The sequence below is a fragment of the Alexandromys fortis genome, unplaced genomic scaffold (assembly GCF_014885135.2).
Source record: "Alexandromys fortis isolate MF-2015 unplaced genomic scaffold, M_Fortis_MF-2015_v1.1 scaffold_195, whole genome shotgun sequence".
NCBI lineage: Eukaryota > Metazoa > Chordata > Mammalia > Rodentia > Cricetidae > Alexandromys > Alexandromys fortis.
Window position 1 is genome coordinate 396,173 of NW_026068105.1, and position 21,121 is coordinate 417,293.

General features: G+C 41.6%; 1 protein-coding gene across 1 annotated transcript in view; it reads right to left on the reverse strand.

Moving 5' to 3' along the window:
- Morc4 (MORC family CW-type zinc finger 4) overlaps nt 1-20,493 on the reverse strand; it is a 56,739-nt gene extending 36,246 nt beyond the window's left edge. The window contains exons 1-8 of the mRNA XM_050124015.1: nt 20,133-20,493; nt 19,931-20,003; nt 13,328-13,460; nt 6,499-6,717; nt 5,436-5,582; nt 2,800-2,932; nt 2,365-2,493; nt 5-124 (exon numbers count right to left, since the gene is read on the reverse strand). Of these exons, the coding sequence (XP_049979972.1) occupies nt 5-124; nt 2,365-2,493; nt 2,800-2,932; nt 5,436-5,582; nt 6,499-6,717; nt 13,328-13,460; nt 19,931-20,003; nt 20,133-20,234 (1,056 nt within the window). The 5' untranslated portion in view covers nt 20,235-20,493. The remainder of the gene's footprint in view (nt 1-4; nt 125-2,364; nt 2,494-2,799; nt 2,933-5,435; nt 5,583-6,498; nt 6,718-13,327; nt 13,461-19,930; nt 20,004-20,132) is intronic.
- Between the last annotated feature and the right edge of the window lie 628 nt (nt 20,494-21,121).

Here is a 21,121-nt window from a genome sequence, read left to right on the forward strand (position 1 = left end):
TCACCTTTAACTGGCAGCCCACCTTCTCAAAGGCCTTAATAAGGCGGTTGTTATGATACATCATTACTCCAAACTGGTTATGGTATTTGCAAGAGAATCCAAACGTGATTTTCACCTGCTTATTCTGAGAAGAAAATCATTAAGGAGACAAATACTAGAGGTTTCAGGAAAAAAGAAAAGTATTATAAAAACAAAAGTTCCACCAAATATCTCTACATGTAAATCAATGTAAACCTTCAAGAAGGTATTTAAAAACACAAGCAATCGCTTGTTCTACCTTTTTATTTTTTTGAGACAGGAACAGCCTGGCTATTCTGGAACTTGCTCTGTAGACCAGGCTGGCGTCGAACTCACAGAGATCCTCCTGCCTCTGCCTCCCGAGTGCTGGAATCAAAGGCGTGTGCCACCAGTGCTTGCTCTACTTTTTCGACTACTTTTGTGAGCTAGCTATACCATCTCTTTCTTGCACAATAAACTGAATCTCTGAAAGCATGAGCTAAAATAACCCTTTCTTTCCTTAGTTTCTCTTACTATCTGTCACAGAAATAAAAACCAAATACCTTACACAGTCTCTGTAAATGACAAGCTATGTACATCAATACCATATGATAAATGGATTAGATAGGATGGGAAATGTGATACAACTGGTAAACCTAGTACTCTAATATTTGACTCAGAACATATCAAGTTTTTGGGTTCTAGGAACTCAAGACAAACTTCAAATAGGATCTTATTCCAAAACAAAAGAAAAAGAAATAAATAAAGTTTTCTACTTTCCCAAATCAATCAAAATTCTCACACCACAAAACTGACATTTTAAAGATAGTGATTGTCAAATTTATTTATTTTTTTTTTTGCTGTACACATTTAAAATTGTGAGGAATGGGCCGAGGGTACCCTGTGGGAAATGTACGGAATTTGTATGTAGAGCACAGAGAAGAGCGATACGGCTTTTCTGATGACCGAAGAGGAAATAAATCAGGGAAATAGTTCCAGTGCTTGGGATTTCATTTCCATCACGCCAACAGTGATGCTGTTTAGCTGGAACTGTAGTGTGATAAATAGCTGAATTCACAGGAGAGGGGCTGAGAAAATCCAGAAAAGAAGCACTGAAGTCGGCCTGAGAGAAACCCCCAACAGGAAGAATCCACGCTCGGGAAAGGGACATATCGTAAAATAGAAGCAGAAAAACATGCAGTTGGAAGGACTCTGCTAAATGCACAGCACTACAGTCCTAACCTACACAAGGTGAAGTTATAAATGACGATCTCACTTGCTAGCCCTGACTCTAAGTTGAGTTTACTTAGGGCTTTAAGAGAAAACTTCCTAGTAGAGAAGGTATGTGTTTCCAAAAAGGAAAAAAAATCCACTGTGAGTACACAGTTTATTTTAAATGAACAATTTCTAATTGTGGCAGTAAGAAAAAAGACCAAGGAAAATAATGTCTTGATTTGAAAAATGCAGAGAACATGTCTATAGGGCCAAGAGTTGTATTTCTGGTTACTAGAAAATAAAAAAAACAAGTTTTCATAAACACTTGATTTCTCTGCCTTCTGAAGACTATTTCCCCCACCAACACCAATGACGATGGTTAATTAGCATAACTCATCGCAAGAATGTCCCTAGTATGTGACATCCACTTGCAGGGCAATGAGGTGTAGAAAATGAGCAAGCGCTCTTCTGGATGGCTGTCATTATGAAAAGTTCCCAGGAAGTCCATGCCGAGCTTGAGAGTGATTCATCTCCTCCTAGAAATAACTTTAATTTCCACTCACTAATTCGCATCCAAGTCTAAATCTGGACCTAGTACAACATAAACTGTAAGCTGAACAATGCCAACTAAAACTTTTTAATCAAACGTGATGAGAGTGACTATGGATGGGCTTCTCAAATCTGACTGCCTACTGGCATACAGAGAGGATTTAAAAACAAATATAGATAATAAAAAAGATTTCAAAATGAGGGGTGGCAGCAAATGATTGCGATCTTAGCACTCCAGAGGCTGAGGCAGAAGGATCACCTCAAGTTTGAGGCCAGCCTGTGCTGCACAATGAGTTCCAGGCCAGTATGGAATACTGTGAGAGGCCCTGTCTTCAGATAAATAAATAAGTAAATCAATATTAGATTTTAAAATATAACTGAGCCACAGTCTTCAAACTCATTATGACTTTTATTTCATAATCTGTCAGTTTCTGATAAAGCTGGTGCACCAACACTTAAAAAATTATTCCTTCAATGGTAAGGTTTCAGCCCACAATTTTGACTGTTTTAGCACACAACTTTGAATCGGAATAAGGCAGGGTTGTGGCTGCATACCAATAGAGAGATTTGAAGAATGAAGACGTCAACTGCAAGGAAGGATACGGTGAAGGGAGACGTATACACATCGTGCTCCACATTGGCAAGGCTCTTAGCAATCATCTGGGTAGTCACCTTCTTTTGCCGCAGAAAAATCTTCATCCGCGGCTTCATATATAGAACACTACAAAATGCCTATAGATTTGTGAAAGGCAAATTGTTATGTATATCACCAACTCTACAGATATCTCCCCAAATCATCACCAGCCAACTGGGCCCAGGCTTGCAAATACTTGGCTGAGTTTCTATACATTTTCACAATGCATTAGCTACCATTCCAAGACGGAAGTAGCTATATTCACGAACTGCTTCAGCGTAGACGGTGAAAAGAAATCCCAGCAGAGCATCATCTCTACACACCTGCGCTTCAATTCTGTTATACGATATTTTCACGTTACAGGAAATCGTACTTCTCACGGCTGAAGGACTATTCTCACTCACCCGTAGGGAATACTCTGTTTCTGGCGGCTTGGAGGGAACACCACCAATCTCCCTTTCTTCAGCATCGAAGTCTGATACTAGGATATCATATTGATCTGTATCAAAGTCCAGCTCAGACTTTCCATCTTTGTTTCTAAGTAAAATAGACAAGTACCAATTTAAAGAACTGGCTCCAGCGGGCTCGCGGGGGCAGGGGATGCATTAAGAACTCAACACAAGTGAAATATAAGTCAATACTCAGGTATATGGTGCTTTTTCTGACTGCCACTCCAAAGGAACTATGAACTATGCAATTTGAGGACCACACAGTAATTAAGTTGTTCCTGTTCTGAATCAATCTACCCTGTTTCACAGTGCTGCTGATGCCAGGTTCATAAGGAAAGACAAGAAGTGGTGTTAAATATCTGGGATCTGATGAGTAGAACGGATGTCAGCTACCCTCAAAGCAAGATCTTAAATACCAGCTTTCTGACTGCTGCCAAAGAAGTCACTAAATAGCACTTGTTCCAACTTAATGATCATATCCACCCAAGTCAATTTCTGCTGGCTTCAGCAGCAGAATAGGAACTAATAAGATGCCAGCATTTCCCCCAGATCTAGTTCTGTATCTCCCCACCCCCAAGACAGGGTCTCACTATGTATTTCAGACTGACCTAGAACTTACTTTTATAGACCAGGCTGGCCTCAAACTCTGAGAAATCCATCAACCTCTTCTGAAGGGCTGTGATTAAAAGCATGCACCATCATGATGCCTGGCCTAGCACTAGGACTTAAATGGCTAAAAGGCAACACACACACACACACACACACACACACACACACACACAGAGAGAGAGAGAGAGAGAGAGAGAGAGAGAGAGAGAGAGAGACCTACTACTACTGCTACTACAGAACACTACTTATTTTCTAGTCTCTAAAATATGGAATGATAGTACACATATAAGAACACTGGCATCCCTTTCATATGGACATTTCTTACTCTCAATCTTTTTTGGGGTACTTAGCTTTCTAAGTACTTGAAAGGCTACTTCCCTCCCCCTCCAAGACATGGGCAAGCTCTCCATTCAATAGCAGGGGGAAAACCATAAAGAATCATTTTTGTTCCTGAAAATAAAAAAAAAACTTTCTAAATTTGTTTTTTAAAAGACGGATTACAGAGACAATCGCTGTTTTAAAACAATACTTTTTGAAATTCATTCTGTGGAACAGTAGTTCCTGGAGATATTCTTAATTAAGAAAAAAAGAAATAAAAGTTATGTGAACAAATAAAATTGAGACACAACTCTTAGCTTATAGAGGCACCTCAGGCTCTAACGTTAACCCCCTTCACATTCAAATTCAAGCTCAGAGTTGCTATAGGCTGAAAACTTAGCTCCACTCTCAAAGCTGACCAGGGACCACTGTGGCATCCAGCCTGTATAAAGCCCACACCACATTAAAATTGGATCCTGGATTTTTCAGTATATCTGTGATTCTTACTATCCTAGAACACTCTAGTACAGACACTCTGAGAAAGGCCCCTATCTTCCCTGCCCCTTGCCTTTGCAAACCAAGAAAAAAGGTCTGGAAAAACCTTTTTGTTTTTTAAAAAAAATGGATATACTAATACCATATTATCTTAAATATTAGCACATGAATGTGTCTAAAGTCTTTCAAGAAAGCAATACCATAGGCTTTAAGGCAGCTTTTCTCAACATTATTTAACCATGCAAATAATTTTAATTATAACTAAGGAACAATGCACAAAGGGAAAGTGTGTTTAATATGTGTAAATCATTGAAAATACTACATCAGAACAGTCCCTGGTTATTATACACATCATATCATTAAGCTTTTCTCAATAGGACATATGAGCTCTCCTTACCTTTTATTTTTAATTATAATTACACTGTTGGTATAAACCAGTATTCTTTTAAGACACACACACACACACACACATATATAGCTAAGAAGTTAGAAAAGTGCTTGACATATAGGGAAAAAATGAACATATTTGTGAATTGTTCTATTAAACACATAATCATTCAATGCTATATTAAAAGCTATTAGGGTTGTGTGTTTACACTTTAATGCACTCTTAAATGTATCCTATTTGCCATGCCAAAATTAAAAAATGCATCATAAATTTTTTCTTAATTGTTGTATTATCTTTAAAGTTACGATCTTAATACAGCTTCATTACAGTAAAAACGACCTGCTTCAAAGATTGTCTATTCCAGATGCATAAATACAGAATTTCTTCTTTTCATGCTATCACTTAAAAACTAAGTATTTCATTATAATCTTTCTTATTAATTCATTTTAATTGGTGAATGCATAGAATAACCATCATCTGCCAATCTTAAAGCAATGTCAATAAACATGGAATGGAAGTGTAAAGGATTCTGCAGATGTCACAGTAATGCCGTGTTGTATTATCATGATCATTAGTGGCTACAACCTCAGGCTATGCATGTTTTCATCTTATATACGCACCATTTGATCACCGAGAACCACTATTTCAACAGAATCAAGGAAGTTACAGAGAGCTAACTTTCTCACTATGTATCTAATCTAATCTAGGAAATAACTTCTCAAAATGTACTTTATCATACAATGCTGGCTTATTAGAATCTAACACCCCTGGAATACCATACCTCCGGACATTCCAAATGAGAACACGGGTGCCTTTTTTGCCTGGAATGGCATCAAACTGGGATAGCAGGTCTTTTTCACTGTTGAAAATTGAATAGTTCAAGATGGCTTCTAGGCTGGGCAAAGAATCTTCAGTAACAACCATTTTTTGTAAAAATAAATCAGTCAAAGAAAATATCTTATGAGGATGATATCAAGAAGAGTCATAATGAAACTGGCTGGGTCACAGAAAGGGACATGAGAAAAAGGAGGGCTAGCTGAGAAGAGGAAGAGGATCAGTGGGAGGGGCCAAGAGAGGGTGGGGTAAATATGATCCAACACAGTATATACACAAGAATTTGACGAGACACATTATTATACAGTTATACAAACTAATAAGTACTATAAAGAGGGCCTTTGGGGTTTCATGTAGACACAAAATCGACATGAAAGGGACAGGCATTACTGCTACAAGAAAAAGGAAGTGGAGAGTTGAGAACAGCTGTTTGTTGAAACATGAAAATCAGTTATACTTGCTGAATACAGCTGCAAAGATGCGAAGGAAACAAAGAAAGTGCTTCGTCTGACCAAAAAAAAAAAAAAAAAAAAAAAAAAGGCCGAAGGCCAAAATTTTAACTATCTGAAAGCAGCTGAGTCCCATTCTTCCTGCTGTATTCTTCCATCAGAAATGAGAGTCCATCCAGGTACGGACAAATGAACCATTCTGCTAGCAGGATAATCTGGGAAGTAGGACATTGCAAGAAGCATAACCACAAATGCAGTTAGCCCTTATGGAGCAAAGGCCCCGAGAACTTTACCACAGAACAGTGTCTAGCAAAAAAGTAATTGTATAAATCAAACTTAACAGTGAGAATTTGAACACATAAAACAATTAAACTTCTGCTAATGGTCCAGTATTTTAAAAAATATTTTAGCTACGTTCCAGATGTCTGAATAGCTTTTTAAATATAAAAACATTTGAAATAGTAAATATCAAGTAACCGCTGGATTTGACCCATAGAAGAGGTTCCACCAAAACAGTCAAACTAATATTTAATCAATTACTCTCCATTTATAGGAAGGATATTGCTTTGCTGGCTGAATGGGACAATTGGTACAATAACTGCCTGGGCCTGGATACACTCCAGGTAGGTCTGTGACAGAAGTCCAACAGTGAGGGTACCCCCATTCTTGGTGAAGACAAGAGCATCTTTTCCTAGGCGCATGGAGCCCGACTTGAAACCATTACCAAAGACCCCGATGGGACACTGGCTCTTCTTTATTACTTTATCTGTAAAGCCAAAGCTGAAATTACAGAAGAAAAAAGAAATGAGCAAGGTAAAAAGCATCCTAGAATAGTTCGCAGAGAGAATGTTTAGCTTGCACATGCGGAACAGCAACAAGTTCTGTTTTCACTCCCTTTGGTACTTCCAGGCAAAACATAGGAAATTACGATTGAGCTATGATACCAATTTTCCAGTGTGGCTTGTGTGTACTTAAATATTAAATAGTTCTATATGCCAGAGTCACACTTTGTAAATGAAATGCTCCCATTGGCTAACATAACAGCAGGAGCCAGGGAAGGCCCTGTGCAGCTGCTTTTCTTGTTTAGATGAATCGGGCTGACTGCTCTGAGTTGTGGCTGTATGAAGAGAGTTGTTACCTGGAGAGGGTCATAAAAGTATCAGTGGTGCTAAGTGAGGTACTTACACTAAGCGCCTTCTCGTCTGGTCACATCATTCGCCAAAAATCTAAAAGAGATCATTTATCTTGACAATTCCAACTCCCCACCCAAAGGATAACCCTCCTAATTCTAAGCCTCTGTTTCATCGGCTGGGACAGTTCACTGGAACACTGCCAAGGGACAAAAATAGGTAGTCCTGCCTGGGAATATCTGCAGACAGCTGCAGTATAAAGTCTCTCTTGTTCTATTAAAGGCCTCTCACTGAGTCACCTCAGCAAACTCTGCAGCCCCTTGTCATCAGCCTACTCCGAGAGTCAAAATCCTTCCCTTTCTTATGTTTTCCATTTAGGTACTCAGATACACATCCAAATGACAGAATACAAAGTATTTAAACATTAACACCTACAAAATGAGCTTCCTCTTGTATCCTCCAGCACCACAAAGAAATGCTAATTTTGAGAACTGTCTATCTCCAGATTACCCAATTTCACAAAGATGTACACTGCCATTAGCTTACTATTCATTGATGCCCTATGACTTGTGCATTATGATAAGCACTGGAGACGCAAATGGTAATACGACCCATATGATTCTTGCCCTCATAGCTGATGATAGCCAACAGGACTTCATGTATTAGCTGCTTCTCCAGTATCAATGAAAGAGACACTAGCTCCATATGGCACAACCGAGCAGGCTGCTTCTGGCTTTACTCTTTCCAGTGGGAGAAGGGTTCAGCTACCTGATTTCCATTTCCAGAGGACTGTGCTTTTGTGTTTACTACCCAATAAAAGGGACCAGCCTTCAATTTTCTGTTAAAGGATGTTATGTAACAGTGTACTGATGTTCCCTAGGTCTCTGTGCATCCTACAAATAAATCTAATGTGAGCTGAAAGCAATTTTCAGGGAAGTGGTCCTCCAAAAAGAGAACACTGAGTTAATGTTATGTTTGGGCCTTAATGATTCCAGGAAGAACGGCTTATAAACTGCTAAGATTCTGATATTTTTATCTTTAATTTTAAACTGATTCTAGGATTTATTTTGAGAACAGGAATGTACTGTTCCTTATCTGTCCTCCGGATCTAATGACACATCTAAAATTCAGGGCTCTTCATAAACAGGCCTGCCACACAAAATGAATTTGTATGGTCATTTGGATTTTTTTTTAATATCACAAAACTTTACATTAGGTAGTCAAGGGAAAGTGGTACAACAGGCAATCAGTCTGTCTCTTATTTTCTAGTCTCCTCTACTTTTTGTCACCTATTACCCCCCAATGTACACAGGTATTAGATATTGTAAGGAGAACAGATGGCAATATAAGGGTGAAAAGGTAAGTAACAGGCCTGAGTCAAAACCAGGATGGAAAAGGATAAAAGAAAGGCGAAGAGACAAGGAAGCTTTAGACTTGGTTCTGTTACTAACATTTCCATGTGCTGTTTCAACTAAGGTCCCACGTTAAGCATTCTATTTAACTGCAAATACCTAAGACAAGAGCGCTCACCATACTTAATAACAGAAATGTATCAGGTTGTATAGCTTTATATAGCTAAAATAATTTCAGAAGAGCTATCTTGGCTTAGATGGCTCATCTTCACTAAGTTGTTAATCTTGTTCTATCCTCTCTTGTAACAAATACTATTGTCTATACACCAAGGGACTTGAAGACTGGTACTCTCGATGGAATACAATAATATAGCAATTTTCTCTCAAATACCCTTAAGATGTCAGGAATCTAGATTCTAGAGAGATGAATTTAAGTTGGTTTGCTAGCCGGGTGGTGGCGCACGCCTTTAATCCCAGCACTCGAGGGCAGAGGCAGGCAGATCTCTGTGAGTTCAAGGCCAGCCTGGTCTACAAATGCTAGTTCTAGGATAGGCTCCAAAGCTACAGAGAAACCCTGTCCCAAAAAAACAAAAATAGATAGATAGATAGATATAGATAGATAGATAGATAGATAGATAGATAGATAGATAGATAGATAGATAAAATTTGGCTGCTGACCAATGAAACACGCCTTAGCAAAACTCCAGGGAAATACACAAGTAAGCATTTGTGGGCTTGTTTCCTAGGCATAGTGGTGATCTAACTTGTACTATAAGTGACTGAAAGACTGACAAGCAAGCCAGACAGTGGTGGTGCACACCTTTAATCCCAGCATTCGGGAGGCAGAGGCAGGCAGATCTCTGTGAGTTCGAGGCCATCCTGGTCTACAAAAGCTAGTTCCAGGACAGGCTCCAAAGCTACAGAGAAACCCTGTCTCAAAACAAAACAAAACAAAACAAGACTGACAAGCAGGCTGTTACTCTCTGGCTGCTGTCTTGGAGCAGACAGACCTACTATGCTCTGTGATTCTGAGTGAGTGGAGGCAGCAAAGGCCTTCGATCTGACTTCGTGCTTCTTTTTAATCCTTGACCTTTGGAAAAGGCTTCCCATCTTCCTGGGAAAGGCTGCTGAATGGATATATACTGATTCCCATACTATCCAGGAAGCCAAAAAGGACAGAACAGTAGGACTTAAAAAAAACTGAATGAAAGATTTTCTTTGATTTAGTTTTGTTCTTCCCCTTGAGGTGCCTTCACATGCCAGGCAAATGCTCACTTACTCAGAGGAACTACCTATTCAGCCCAGACTTTCCTTTTGTAGCTTACTTTTCATGGGTTTCTGTGTTTATGAAAGAAGCTGCTCCTTCAGTTTTGCACCCTAGTTTATCAGCCTGAAAACAGGAAGAGTAGCAATAATGAGTCACGAAAACAGGCTCAGGATACCGATAAATGTCAGAGGGCAAACAGAATGCCTATAGGCTTAATACTTTCACATGCTTTGCACAATGACTTCTAGTATTTTTCCAAATATAAAATAAATGTAGCACAAAATGAAAAACAGAAAAAATACCTTACACAGTAATATATCAAAACTACCTCTAAAGTTTACATTTTTTTTCCTTCAAAAACTGTGGTGGGCTAGGGCTGTGGAGACCAGCTAGAGCAGTACTTGCTGGCTGTGTACAACATATTGCTAGAAAAACAATTGTGGGAAGTGAAGTCTTGGGTGGAATAGATTAGACTAAATGATCTCCTTTAAATAAACGATATACTTTAGCTAGTGTGCATTTACTCTGAGATAAAATCACAAGAAAAATCCAGTATACACACTACATAAAGTACTCATTAGCACAGTTTCCTAAAATTAAGTTTTAAATATAAAAAAAAATGTGCTCCATGAAAATCAATGGGAAATATATCTGGTGTGGTGGGGAAAAAATGTTATGGCTATGTAAGGTCCTGTTTTGGCTTCTTTGGGTGAGGCCAAAATTTTGAATGGGTGATACTGATCCTTCATATTTTACCTGAAATGTCGTTTTGTGAGCCATCAAGATGTCTCAAGTAGGCAAAGGTACTTCCACCAAGCCTGAAGGCCTGAGTTCAATCCCCCAAACACATGATGGAACAAGAGAGCAAACTATTCAAAGTTGTCCTCTGAATTCCACATACAGGCTTTCCAACACACACACACAGAGACATACACACGCACGCACATACACACACACAAGGTATTTCTTTGTGTAGCTTTTTTTTAACTTCATAGGCTAGATTCATTTCCTTCTGCTAAATGGACTCAAAATTTGTACTCTTTCTTACCACTTACCTCTGGGTGAAAGAGCTTAGCCAGCTTCCCTTTTCCACTATACTGTCGACACTTGTAGAGCAAAGATTATATCTGCCTAGGTTACCACTGGCATTTGAAATAAGGCTTTGCTTCTGATTCATTCATTCATTCATTCATTCATTCGGTAGGAATTTATTGAATGAATGAGTGATTATTCTTGAAAGTATTTTATTTTTACTTTATGTAAATAGGTATTTTGCCTGCATGCATTTCTGCACATCGCATGCATACAGTGCCCATGGAGGAAAAAACAGGGTGTCAAACTCCCTAGAACTGGAGTTACAGACATGTGTGAGTCACCATGTGGATGCTGGGAATTGATCCCAAGTCCTCTAGAAAAAGAGCCAGTGCTCTTAAACATTGAAGCATCTCTCAGGGCCCTGAAATTATTTTTAAATCATCCTCTTCTTCCCTTCTTTCTTATAACTATCAACTTTCATATAAATAGATGACAGAAAAAATGGAAGGTGTTTCTATATTTGCTGGACCTACTGTTTGGTGCTCACATAACTGGGATAAGGTGTTGTGGGAGGAAGTCAGTAAGTAAGGTGATCAGTGAGAGCTAGGGAGGGGGCTCGGTGAGTAAGCCGCTTGATGAGTGAGCAAGAGCACCTGAGTTCAGGTCTCCAGCACCCACATAAAAGCCTACACTCAACAAAGCATACCTATAACCCCATCATCGAGGAGGTGGAAACAGAGGGATTATCTGGGGATTGCTGGCATGCTAGTCTAGATGAAAGTAAAACCCCAGGTTCAATGGGGAAAAGAAGGGGGGGCGGTAGAGTAATTGAGGACAACATCTGACAACAACCTCTGGCTTTCACAACACGGGCATGCATGTACACACAGATACACAAACATGCACATACACACAAACACATACAAAAAACAGGTGACCAGCAATTTCAGAGAAATGTTGTAATGCAGAATTAGACATAAATATTAATAGTTCTATCCTATGTCGATTGTCTTCTTTTTAGCATGTACTATTAATTCTAAGAATAAAACTGATGTTTTGAATTAGAAAATCAAATCAAGTCTCTACCTCCACATTTACCACATACTGGACATACTTGGTCTCACTTCTAGAGATTTCCCTTGAGTTTTTGTTGGTTCTGTCTTATTTTGGCAAAACTCTGTAGCACAGACAAGCCTAGAACTCTCAATATGCCTAGCTTCTTCTCCCAAATTCTGGGATCACAGGCATGCACTTCCATACCTGGCACTCAAACATTCTTCTAAATGAGACTAAGAGAGTAAGGGCTGGAGAGGTGGCTCACTGGTTAAGAGAGTAAGGGCTGGAGAGGTGGCTCACTGGTTAAGAGAGTAAGGGCTGGAGAGGTGGCTCACTGGTTAAGCACACCAGTTGTTTTTCCAAAGGACCTGGGTTCAATTCCCAGAACACATATGGCAGCTCAGAGCTTTCTGTAGGTCCAGTTCCAGGGGATCTGGGACACTATATGTACACAAAACATGCATATACATAAAACAAAATATTTTTTAAAGAAAGAGAGATTAAGGTAAAAGATACACAGACTGCTGAGTAGCAAAATATAACCTCTTACTTTGACCAAATTTCATTTTTGTTTCTTTGAGGAAAAAGGGATTTCCTACAAACATCTACTAATTCAAAACACTTTCCAATAAAACTACAAGACAATGAATTTGTTTTCCAATTTTAGGATTCTGAGCCCTTTCACTCCTGGTCAGCACTGCTCCATTGTTACCCACGCTTTACATGCTCCAGTTCAGGAAGCACACTGAGAGTTAACAACCACATCTGCTCAAAAGGAAAAAAAAAGAAGGAAAGGGTTGAAGAAACACCCATCTTGCACCAAGTGATATGGGGAGACAATAAAGCACAAACATTCACCACCACAAACGTTGAAAAATAAGTAAACGAACTCAGTATGTCAGTGGGAATTTATCTTCAGCTTCACTGGTCAGAAAATACCCTTTCTTAACTCCACAGCTCTATGGTAAACCTTCCAAGACTATGTATGTGAAGCCTTTAATTCACCTTGCATGGGGTTTCCTTATGCTCAAGCACTTCACAGTTCTGACCCATGAGTCATCCCAACTCCAGTACTTAGGCCTTAAGAAGAAGTTTAGGTGAATTATGAACTGGAGAAAGGGATCAGATAAATGAAGAAATTCAGGGTTTTATTTAGAACATTTTCTCTTCTTGAACTGCCAGGCCTTGCTCCCTACCCTTTCTTACCTTGTTAAATTTGAGCCATCCTTCACATCTCAATGTGAACAGCATTCTAACTAGGAGGCTTTCAGAGACCTCTGAGATCCCATGTATCCCATGCTTTTCTATTTTTAAGCTTAGAGTCTTTTATTATGGTTACTTGCCTCAATCATCTGAATTGGCAGCTAGATTCTAAGTTCCTTGCAGGTAGAAATACTGTCTGCTTCACAGTCAGAGTCCTCACACTAAGATATGCTTCATAAGTATCCATAGTGTAAAGAGAGATAAGTTAAAATACTACAGACAAGTTATCGAGCTGCAAATAAAGTTTGTGAAATCAAGATAAAGACATCGAATAGAGACGTTTTTACCTGAGCATTCGGTGTAGTTTGTGAGGCGTCATCCCACATCCATCATCAGTAAATGTCAAACAAGGCTTATTCTTGACCTCCTCAACATCTATAAAGACTGTCCTGGCAGATACATCTGGGTCTACAGCATTATCTGCAAAAAGGAGAAATCGATAATCTACCAAAACCTCCAGTTCAGTACCAAGACATATAAATCTGTCTTTAATTCCTTCCTATGAAAGTCCCAGGAGGTAATGATGGAAACAATAACAGTGGTGTGCTTACTGAGTTACAGAGAACAGTGGACTTGATGGCAGACGGAGCCATGAAGCTGATTTCTAGGTTTCACAGAATGGATGATCCTGCAGTCTGATTTTCTCCTTATAAAAGTCAGGGTCTATGGGAAAATGGGCTATTTGCAAAGCATTTTTCTCTGATTTGGCTTTCCTACCTCTTGCCTCTAAGACACTTTACAGCTCACAAACACAGTGAAAGGTGGATAGAGTGAACAAATTGAGCCAGCACTTTGGGTAAAAAGAATGGATGTTATGTACATTACAGTTTCTTTGTAAAAAGGAATTATCTTTTGCTTTTTGATATCCTCTGGAACACGGGTATTGATGTGGTGGTGCACACCTTTAATCCCAGCACTAAAGGGACAGAGGCAGGATGATCGCTGTGAGTTCAAGGCCAGTCTGGTCTACGTAGCAAACTCCAGGACAGTCATAGATATCAGAAATACATAGTAGAGAGTCTCTCCCTCTCTCTCTCAAACACACACACACACACACACACACACGTATTTTTGCTATCCCTGTTTATAGTTATAAAGACCTTAAGGAGTCACAGGTTGAAATTAAAACATTTAATTGTCTACTTAAATCCTAGCAATGGCAACAAGCCTGTTTTGAGAGAAACAGTGATTCCGCTGTTTTTCTCTGTGTTAAATGTGAGGATTTCTAGCCCTTGAAATGGAGATCCAAATTAATGTAAAAAAAACTTCATAGAAACTTCCATGATTCCTCCTGAAGCATATCTTCACAAACAGCGAATTATTTTCAAACTTAACCATATTAAATATGTCATGTCCTCTATGCCAGAGACTACCACTATCTGAAAGGCCACATCGATTGCCATGGGCACCAGTTTACACAGTCATTAACTGGTGTGGATTACTAGTCTCAGAAGGCTTCACTAGTTCTGTTAGAAGTGTATTCTATACAAATGGTGGATAGTACTATTGCTTGGCTATGGCTTGTGCCCTAAAGGCTGCCTTTGGTGGGATGAAGAGATGGCAGGACCTTTAAGAAGCAAAGTCTAATACAATATAATTAGGTCACTGAGGATGCTGCCTTGGAAGGGACAGATACTGTCAAATTTGAAAGGACTGGATTACTTTCTACTAAAATGAGTTGTTTTAATCCAAGGCCACCCTGTGTGTTTGGCTCCTTCTGTACATGTCGAGCTCTGTTTTGACTTCTCTGGCACATTGTGATGCCTTGTGATGCAGCTAGGGGGCCCTTCCAGGAAGGCTGGCATGATGCCATTTGGAAATTCCAGGAGCCAGAATCATGATTCAAATAAACTTCTTTATTTACAATGCATTTATGCTTGGGCATTTTGTTAGAGCGACACAAAATGGACTTCTATAGCTAGGTACCTACATCATTTCAATTTCTACTAGGTTTTTTAAGCAACAGAGATCTTCCTTTCTATATATCCTTCCCTGTCTTGCTGACATTCTATATGACTTTACTGATACCATAGAGTTGGCCTGAGATAGCCATGTGGGGTCCTGATCAATATCATTGAACAAATCATGTCATTTCTCCATTGGGAACATCTCTTAGAATCAAGAAAAGTATTACACTTACTCAAAATACACATTTTTACAATATAATTATCAGTATCAGTTACAGCCACTTGGATGTGTGGAAAGTCTGCCAAATAAAACGAGAGTCAGATTAATTTCAAGCGATACGACAGTGTTGCCAGTCATTGATAAAACTGTTACTGGCTACAATCTGAAAAAAATCTGACAGCCCCAGAAAGGGGTTACGAGGTCTAGTACAGTGGATTTGTAAGATCCAAGGAGGCCCTAAGCCCCATGTAAACGTGGCATTAGTACCGGGGCTATATTTGAGCAGAAGTCACACGTTGATAAGCAAAGGAAGCATTACCAGAAATGCAGTTCTTTACTTTGTAAGAGGCAGTTTTTTTTTTTCTTAACCATCAGGAAGACCTAGCATTTTACATCTGTCAGCATTCAGGAAATTTTACTTGGCATGCAGGCTCTTATCAGTCACTCCTGCTGGTAGACAGCCAAAGCCATTGAGACCAATACAACTTGTCAACCAGCTGGATAGCATTTATGCATGGAAAATGATGACTATCAAGGACCTTTTCTAATACTTTATGGACATTCCCAGTTCAAACACACAACGCACCCTGATTCCAATTACACACATGTACACTGGGACGTGAAATGAATCAATTTATGGGCCTCAACAAAATCACTTCTCTTTTCTCTCTATTCAAAGTTTGGGCCAAACTTCACTAGGTTGTTTTTATTTGTTTGGTTGTTTTCTAGGAGTGGACCAAAGAACAAAGGCAATTCATGAGTTACATATCTGGAACAGTCACATATGAGTGGTGGCTTCATGAAGTACAGAGAATATGGGGCCCAGGAGAGGTCAGAGTCGGATAGTGCATCAGGGAAATTGAGATCAGTGGGCATGGACTGGCAAGCAAAGCTTTGCATTTAATTCCTGGCTCCATGTGGCCTTTTATGAGGCCTCAACAAATGATAGTTTAACAATATGATCAGTCCAATGGATGAACTTCTACGGTGCTGGCAAGGCAAGCAGTTTCAATCCTACCTCCTGTTGTTCAGCACGGTAAGAACTGGCCAAATGTGTAGCATATCCTATCACATCTCAGGGAATCCATCTTCTAGCCCAGTCCAGCCCATTCAGACCATGAACACATATAACGAGAGAACCCTAACTCCTTTACCTAGAGTTAGATGAGAGCTGTCCCATCTTCATCTGGATTCACAATCTACACACTAATACACTCTTACCTCTTCTCTCTTAGTTTGTGCCATCTCTTAGCGAGAGGGCCCTAGCTCCACCTTGCCTTTGGCTACCAAGTTACTTTAGCAAGAACATGAAAATCCTTACAGCCTAAGCGGTTCCACATTCACCCTCTACATGATTCCTTGTCCTTTTTTTTTTCTTTTTTCGTCTTATTTGGTTTTTCAAGACAGAGTTTCTCTGTAGCTTTGGAGCCTGTCCTGGAACTAGCTCTTGTGGACCAGGCTGGCCTCGAACTCACAGAGATCCGCCTGCCTCTGCCTCCCCAGTGCTGGGTTCCTTGTCTTCAAAAGAAAAGAGTTCTGTAAGTGAAGACTCATCCCTCATGGGAACTTGGTGGTACCTGGTGGTGGCGGTAGCAGGAAAGGAGGAGCCTAACAAATCTTTCAGTGAGAAGAGAGATAAGGAAGGAGAGCCTGCTTTGAAACTTCACAAGCCTCCATCTGTTCCTGCTTCAGTACGTGGAGATGTGCAAGGTTGCCAGGGAAAGGCTACTGCGCCACAAGGCAATTTGCAAGCAGATAGAAATATAAAAGTAAGGTAGGTCATTTTTGGTCACAAGGCTATTCTTTGCGCGCACACACACACATACACACACACACATGCCCAAAAATTCCAATGGCCAGTACAACTGGAGTTGTAGCTCCATAGAATACTTACCTAGTATGTGTGAAACTGTGAGTTTGGTATTTAAAAAGATGTTTTTCTGGAGCTGAAGAGATGGCACAGTGGTTAAGATCAATTGCTGCTCTTGCAGGGGATCCTGACTTGGCTTCCAGTACCCACTGGCACAACTGTCTACAATTCAAATTCCAAGGGATCTGATACCCTCTTCTAGCCTCCCTGGGAACTGTCCTCATTTGTGCGGGTACATTTACATACAAGGTAAAACATCCATACACATAAAAATAACAAATCTTTTTAAAGCTATTTTTAATCCATCCATCTTTCTGCTCTATACACTTCCAGGTTCTGTTACATCTTGCTTTTTCTGCTCTCATTGTCATTTTTCTTAACTTACAAGGGTTTATCCCCTCTCATCTGTATTATTGCAATCGCTTTCTAATAATCTTAAAAACCTACGTCTCTCTTCTCCAACTCCTCTCGGGTAAGATCAACCACCCCGAAGGAGCGCTCTAAGCACTAACTCTCCTTGTCAGGCTAGCAGGTCAAATGTCAAGCCTCCCAGCCACATCCTGGTTGCAGCTCACCTTTCTAACCTCATTTCCTACTTGGAATTTAAGCAAAATGACCCATGTTTGTGCCCTCAACCTGCCACTTACTTAGACATGTGACCTTAGAAATATACACTATCTCCAATCCTCCTTTTACTCGTCTTTGAAAAAAAAAACACTGCTCATTTCCAAGGATAAACTACAAGGATATGTTTGAAAGCTCTTTCTTAATCAGTTAAAAGCATGTGCTTTTCGACTGTTTATGAACTCGGTGCTCTAATTAAATTCAAGGACCAAGTAGACAGTCTTCACGCTTTTGCTCAACCACTTCTTCCTGTGAGTGGAATGTCGTCCCCCCACCCCACTCACCATATCCACATGCCCCAACCCTTCAGATCACTGCCCAAATGCCCCCTCCTCCACAAAACATTTTCTAAGCCCTCTGCTCCTGACCAGTGTGAGTCACTCCTCTTCTGTCTGTACTCCTACAGCCCTCGTGGGCATCTCTTCATACAGCGCTTGGGACATACTACATGGTTGTTCCAGAAGCTGATACATGTTTTGTCACACCTACTAATAACATGGATCTGGATTATATCCATTTTCTACCTAGCTCGGTGACTTTGTATACAGGATGTTTAATACATGTCCATCAAATAAGTGATCCCCTAAAAATTCAGAAGGAAAGAAAACTGTTGAAGGAAAAGACAAATGAAAGGTATGAATTCCCAGTAAACATTCTGATGTTCCTTTGCCCTATCAATATTTGTGCCTTGGTTTAAAAAAAAATCTGTCTTTGTGTGTGTGTGTGTGTGTGTGTGTGTGTGTGTACACATACGCGTATTTGAATTCATGATAGTCATCTTAGGCCAGGTCTTTTTTTTTTTTTTACCTCAGTGCTTTAAAAAAAATCATGATGTGAGGTGAGTGTAGTGGCGCATGCCTGTAATCCTAGCATTAGAAGGCAGGCACAGATAGATCTGTGTGCTAAAGGCTAGCCTGAGCTACACAGCAAGTTTCAGGTCAGTTGAGCTACACAGTGCGCCACTGTCTCAAAAAGAAAAGAAAAGAAAATCATATAAAGTTATTGTCATAGTTTAGTGGCAGAGCTCTTGCTTAGCATTTATGAGGTTCTGGGTTCAATTCCTCGCATCACCAAAAAAAGGGGATGGACAAATGATGTATTTCGGGATTACAATTTGAAAACATCCTTAAGTTTCCTCTCTTTTGTCTTTTTAAAATAGGCTACATGCACATAGATCTCATCCCACTACTCGAAGGCTCTCTGAAAGACAGAGTCGCCTCAGCCTGGAACTTCAAACTGCATCAATGCTACTCTCCTCCTGAACTTTCTAGACTGCAATCAGCAACCTATTATATAGCATTTTGGGTTATTGCCAAACTAATCATCAGAATTCTCCATCACCTTCCAAATAACTCTGCTGGCTCTTCCCCTCGCCCACCGACATCATTACAAAAACAAGTCTCATGGCATGGCCATAGCGGTGGCTTAAGTACTCACTGGGGTTCATTCACGTAGCTTTGAAGCCATTTTCAAGATTTTTGTTCTGTGCTAACTAGCCCCATAAATCTGTCTCCCTTCTTTGGGTTTCTGAAATATTTATAATGTGTCTGCTCTCCGTGCTGCTGAACTGTGTGCAGAACTGCTTTTCTTTTTTGCGTTCTGAGCCGAACGCCACTGCAGAAGCGGATGCAGCCAGCTCCAAGGAAGCAACTGAAAATGCTCCTTAAGCAAGCACCGGTGCACCCAGAGGTTAAGTCCTTAAGTCCTCCGGATTCATTCCAGCGGTGTGAGGGCGCTCGTGGACTACGAACCCAGCCCTCTGCAGTCTCAGGGAGCCAAATGCACTCGTGTCATCATCTCTTAAGAGATGTCCCATCATTCCTAGACTTTGTCTCTAAAGTTAACGAAGTCGGTTCCAGATCTTTCCAAGGAGTCTACACGGTCCTCTGTACTGTTCCTTTGCCAGCTTGGGGCCCTCTGTCGGCCGCCAGCCGCTGTCGAACCCAGGCGCCTCGGGGCCCGATATTTTTATGCATTGCTTTTTGATTATTTACTAAGAATCCTAAAGTGACTGGAACATCACGAACCAGACACAACGGCGCAGGAACCCTACCAAACTCTTCATACACACCTCGCTTCCTGGGCTTTCTGAGAAGGATCTAGTCCCCCTACCCCAGCCCCCGAGAGAACACGGTGGCCAAGGCCCCCCAACCCGTCCCGGGCGGACCCGCCCCACGCGCCTCGTGCATTCCTCTCGCGTCCACCGCACCACGCTGGCACCGCTGCCTCGGCTTGGGACCCCGCGGCCCGGCCCACCGTCGCCACTCACCTAGCAGCTCCGCGATGGCACTGAAGGGTCGCGTGTGACTGCTGGAGTTGCTCTGGAGGTAGCGGGGGCTCATCTGGGGGCGAGAAAAGGTCCCGTCCCGCGTGAGGCCTCGGCCCGCCGGGCCCACTCCATGCGCCCCCCGCAGCCCGGGGACCCGCGCACGCTCGCGCGAGTCCGTCCCCTCGGGGGGCCCCCGACCTACCGTGCTCAGGCGAATCCCGAAGGCCTGCGGGACACTGCCCGCTCGGGCCAGTCCGCCGCCCCGAGCGCCAGGGCCCGCGGGGGCCCCTCGGTACAGGAGCATTTTTTTGGCCGCCAGGATACTCGTTTGCCGCTGCCGGACCCTTCGGCCGGCTGTCCCACACTAGACCGCGCTGTCCCCGGACTCGCAGCTGGCAGTGGCCGTCCCGGACTGGCCCTCCCTGGTTCCCACTCGCAGCTGGCGGAGGCGGGGCGCACTGCAGCCACCTGTCCCCAGCGGGAGGGGGTGAAGCCGGCGGAGCCCAGCGTCTGCCCCGCCTTGTCAGCACCTCTCCTGACCCACCGACTGCCGGGGCTGCCCCACGGGCTGTACAGAAATATGGCGATCTCCTGACAGACGCTCCTCCATCCCCGCCCCTAATTAATTCTTGGCGTTTGCCATAGGCCAAGCGGCCGAGCGGGAAAAGCGCGAGGGGAGGGGGGGGATGGCGGTGCGTGGGGAGGGGCGGGAATGTGGCAAGAGGAGGGAGAGCGTGCATGGGATTTCTGGAGTCCCACTTAGGCTGCATGACTAACAGGCAGGATAAGACAAGTCTTTCAAGTTTGAAGGACTACAGTCTTGCTATCTATGAAGATAGGAAACTGAAGCTAAGGGAAGTCATTCCAATAGCGGCTTCGAAAGTGTATGGAAGCACCCGGAACTTTCTAGAATGCAATTGGCAAAATGCCTACCAATCCTTCAAGCATGCAGAGCGACTTTATAAAAGGAGAAACTGAATTGACTTACTGCGAAATAGGGCATCGATTAAGTTATAGAATGTGCATAAATTAATATGCAACTTTGTGTATCTGCAGGCTTGCAGCTGCACAGTGCATATACTACTTGTGTTGCTGCACAGAGCACACACCACTTGTGTCTGAAGGCCAGACACTGAAATCCCGTGTCTCTGTGGCTGGGGTGACAAGCTCGCACTACTGTGTCATGCTTGC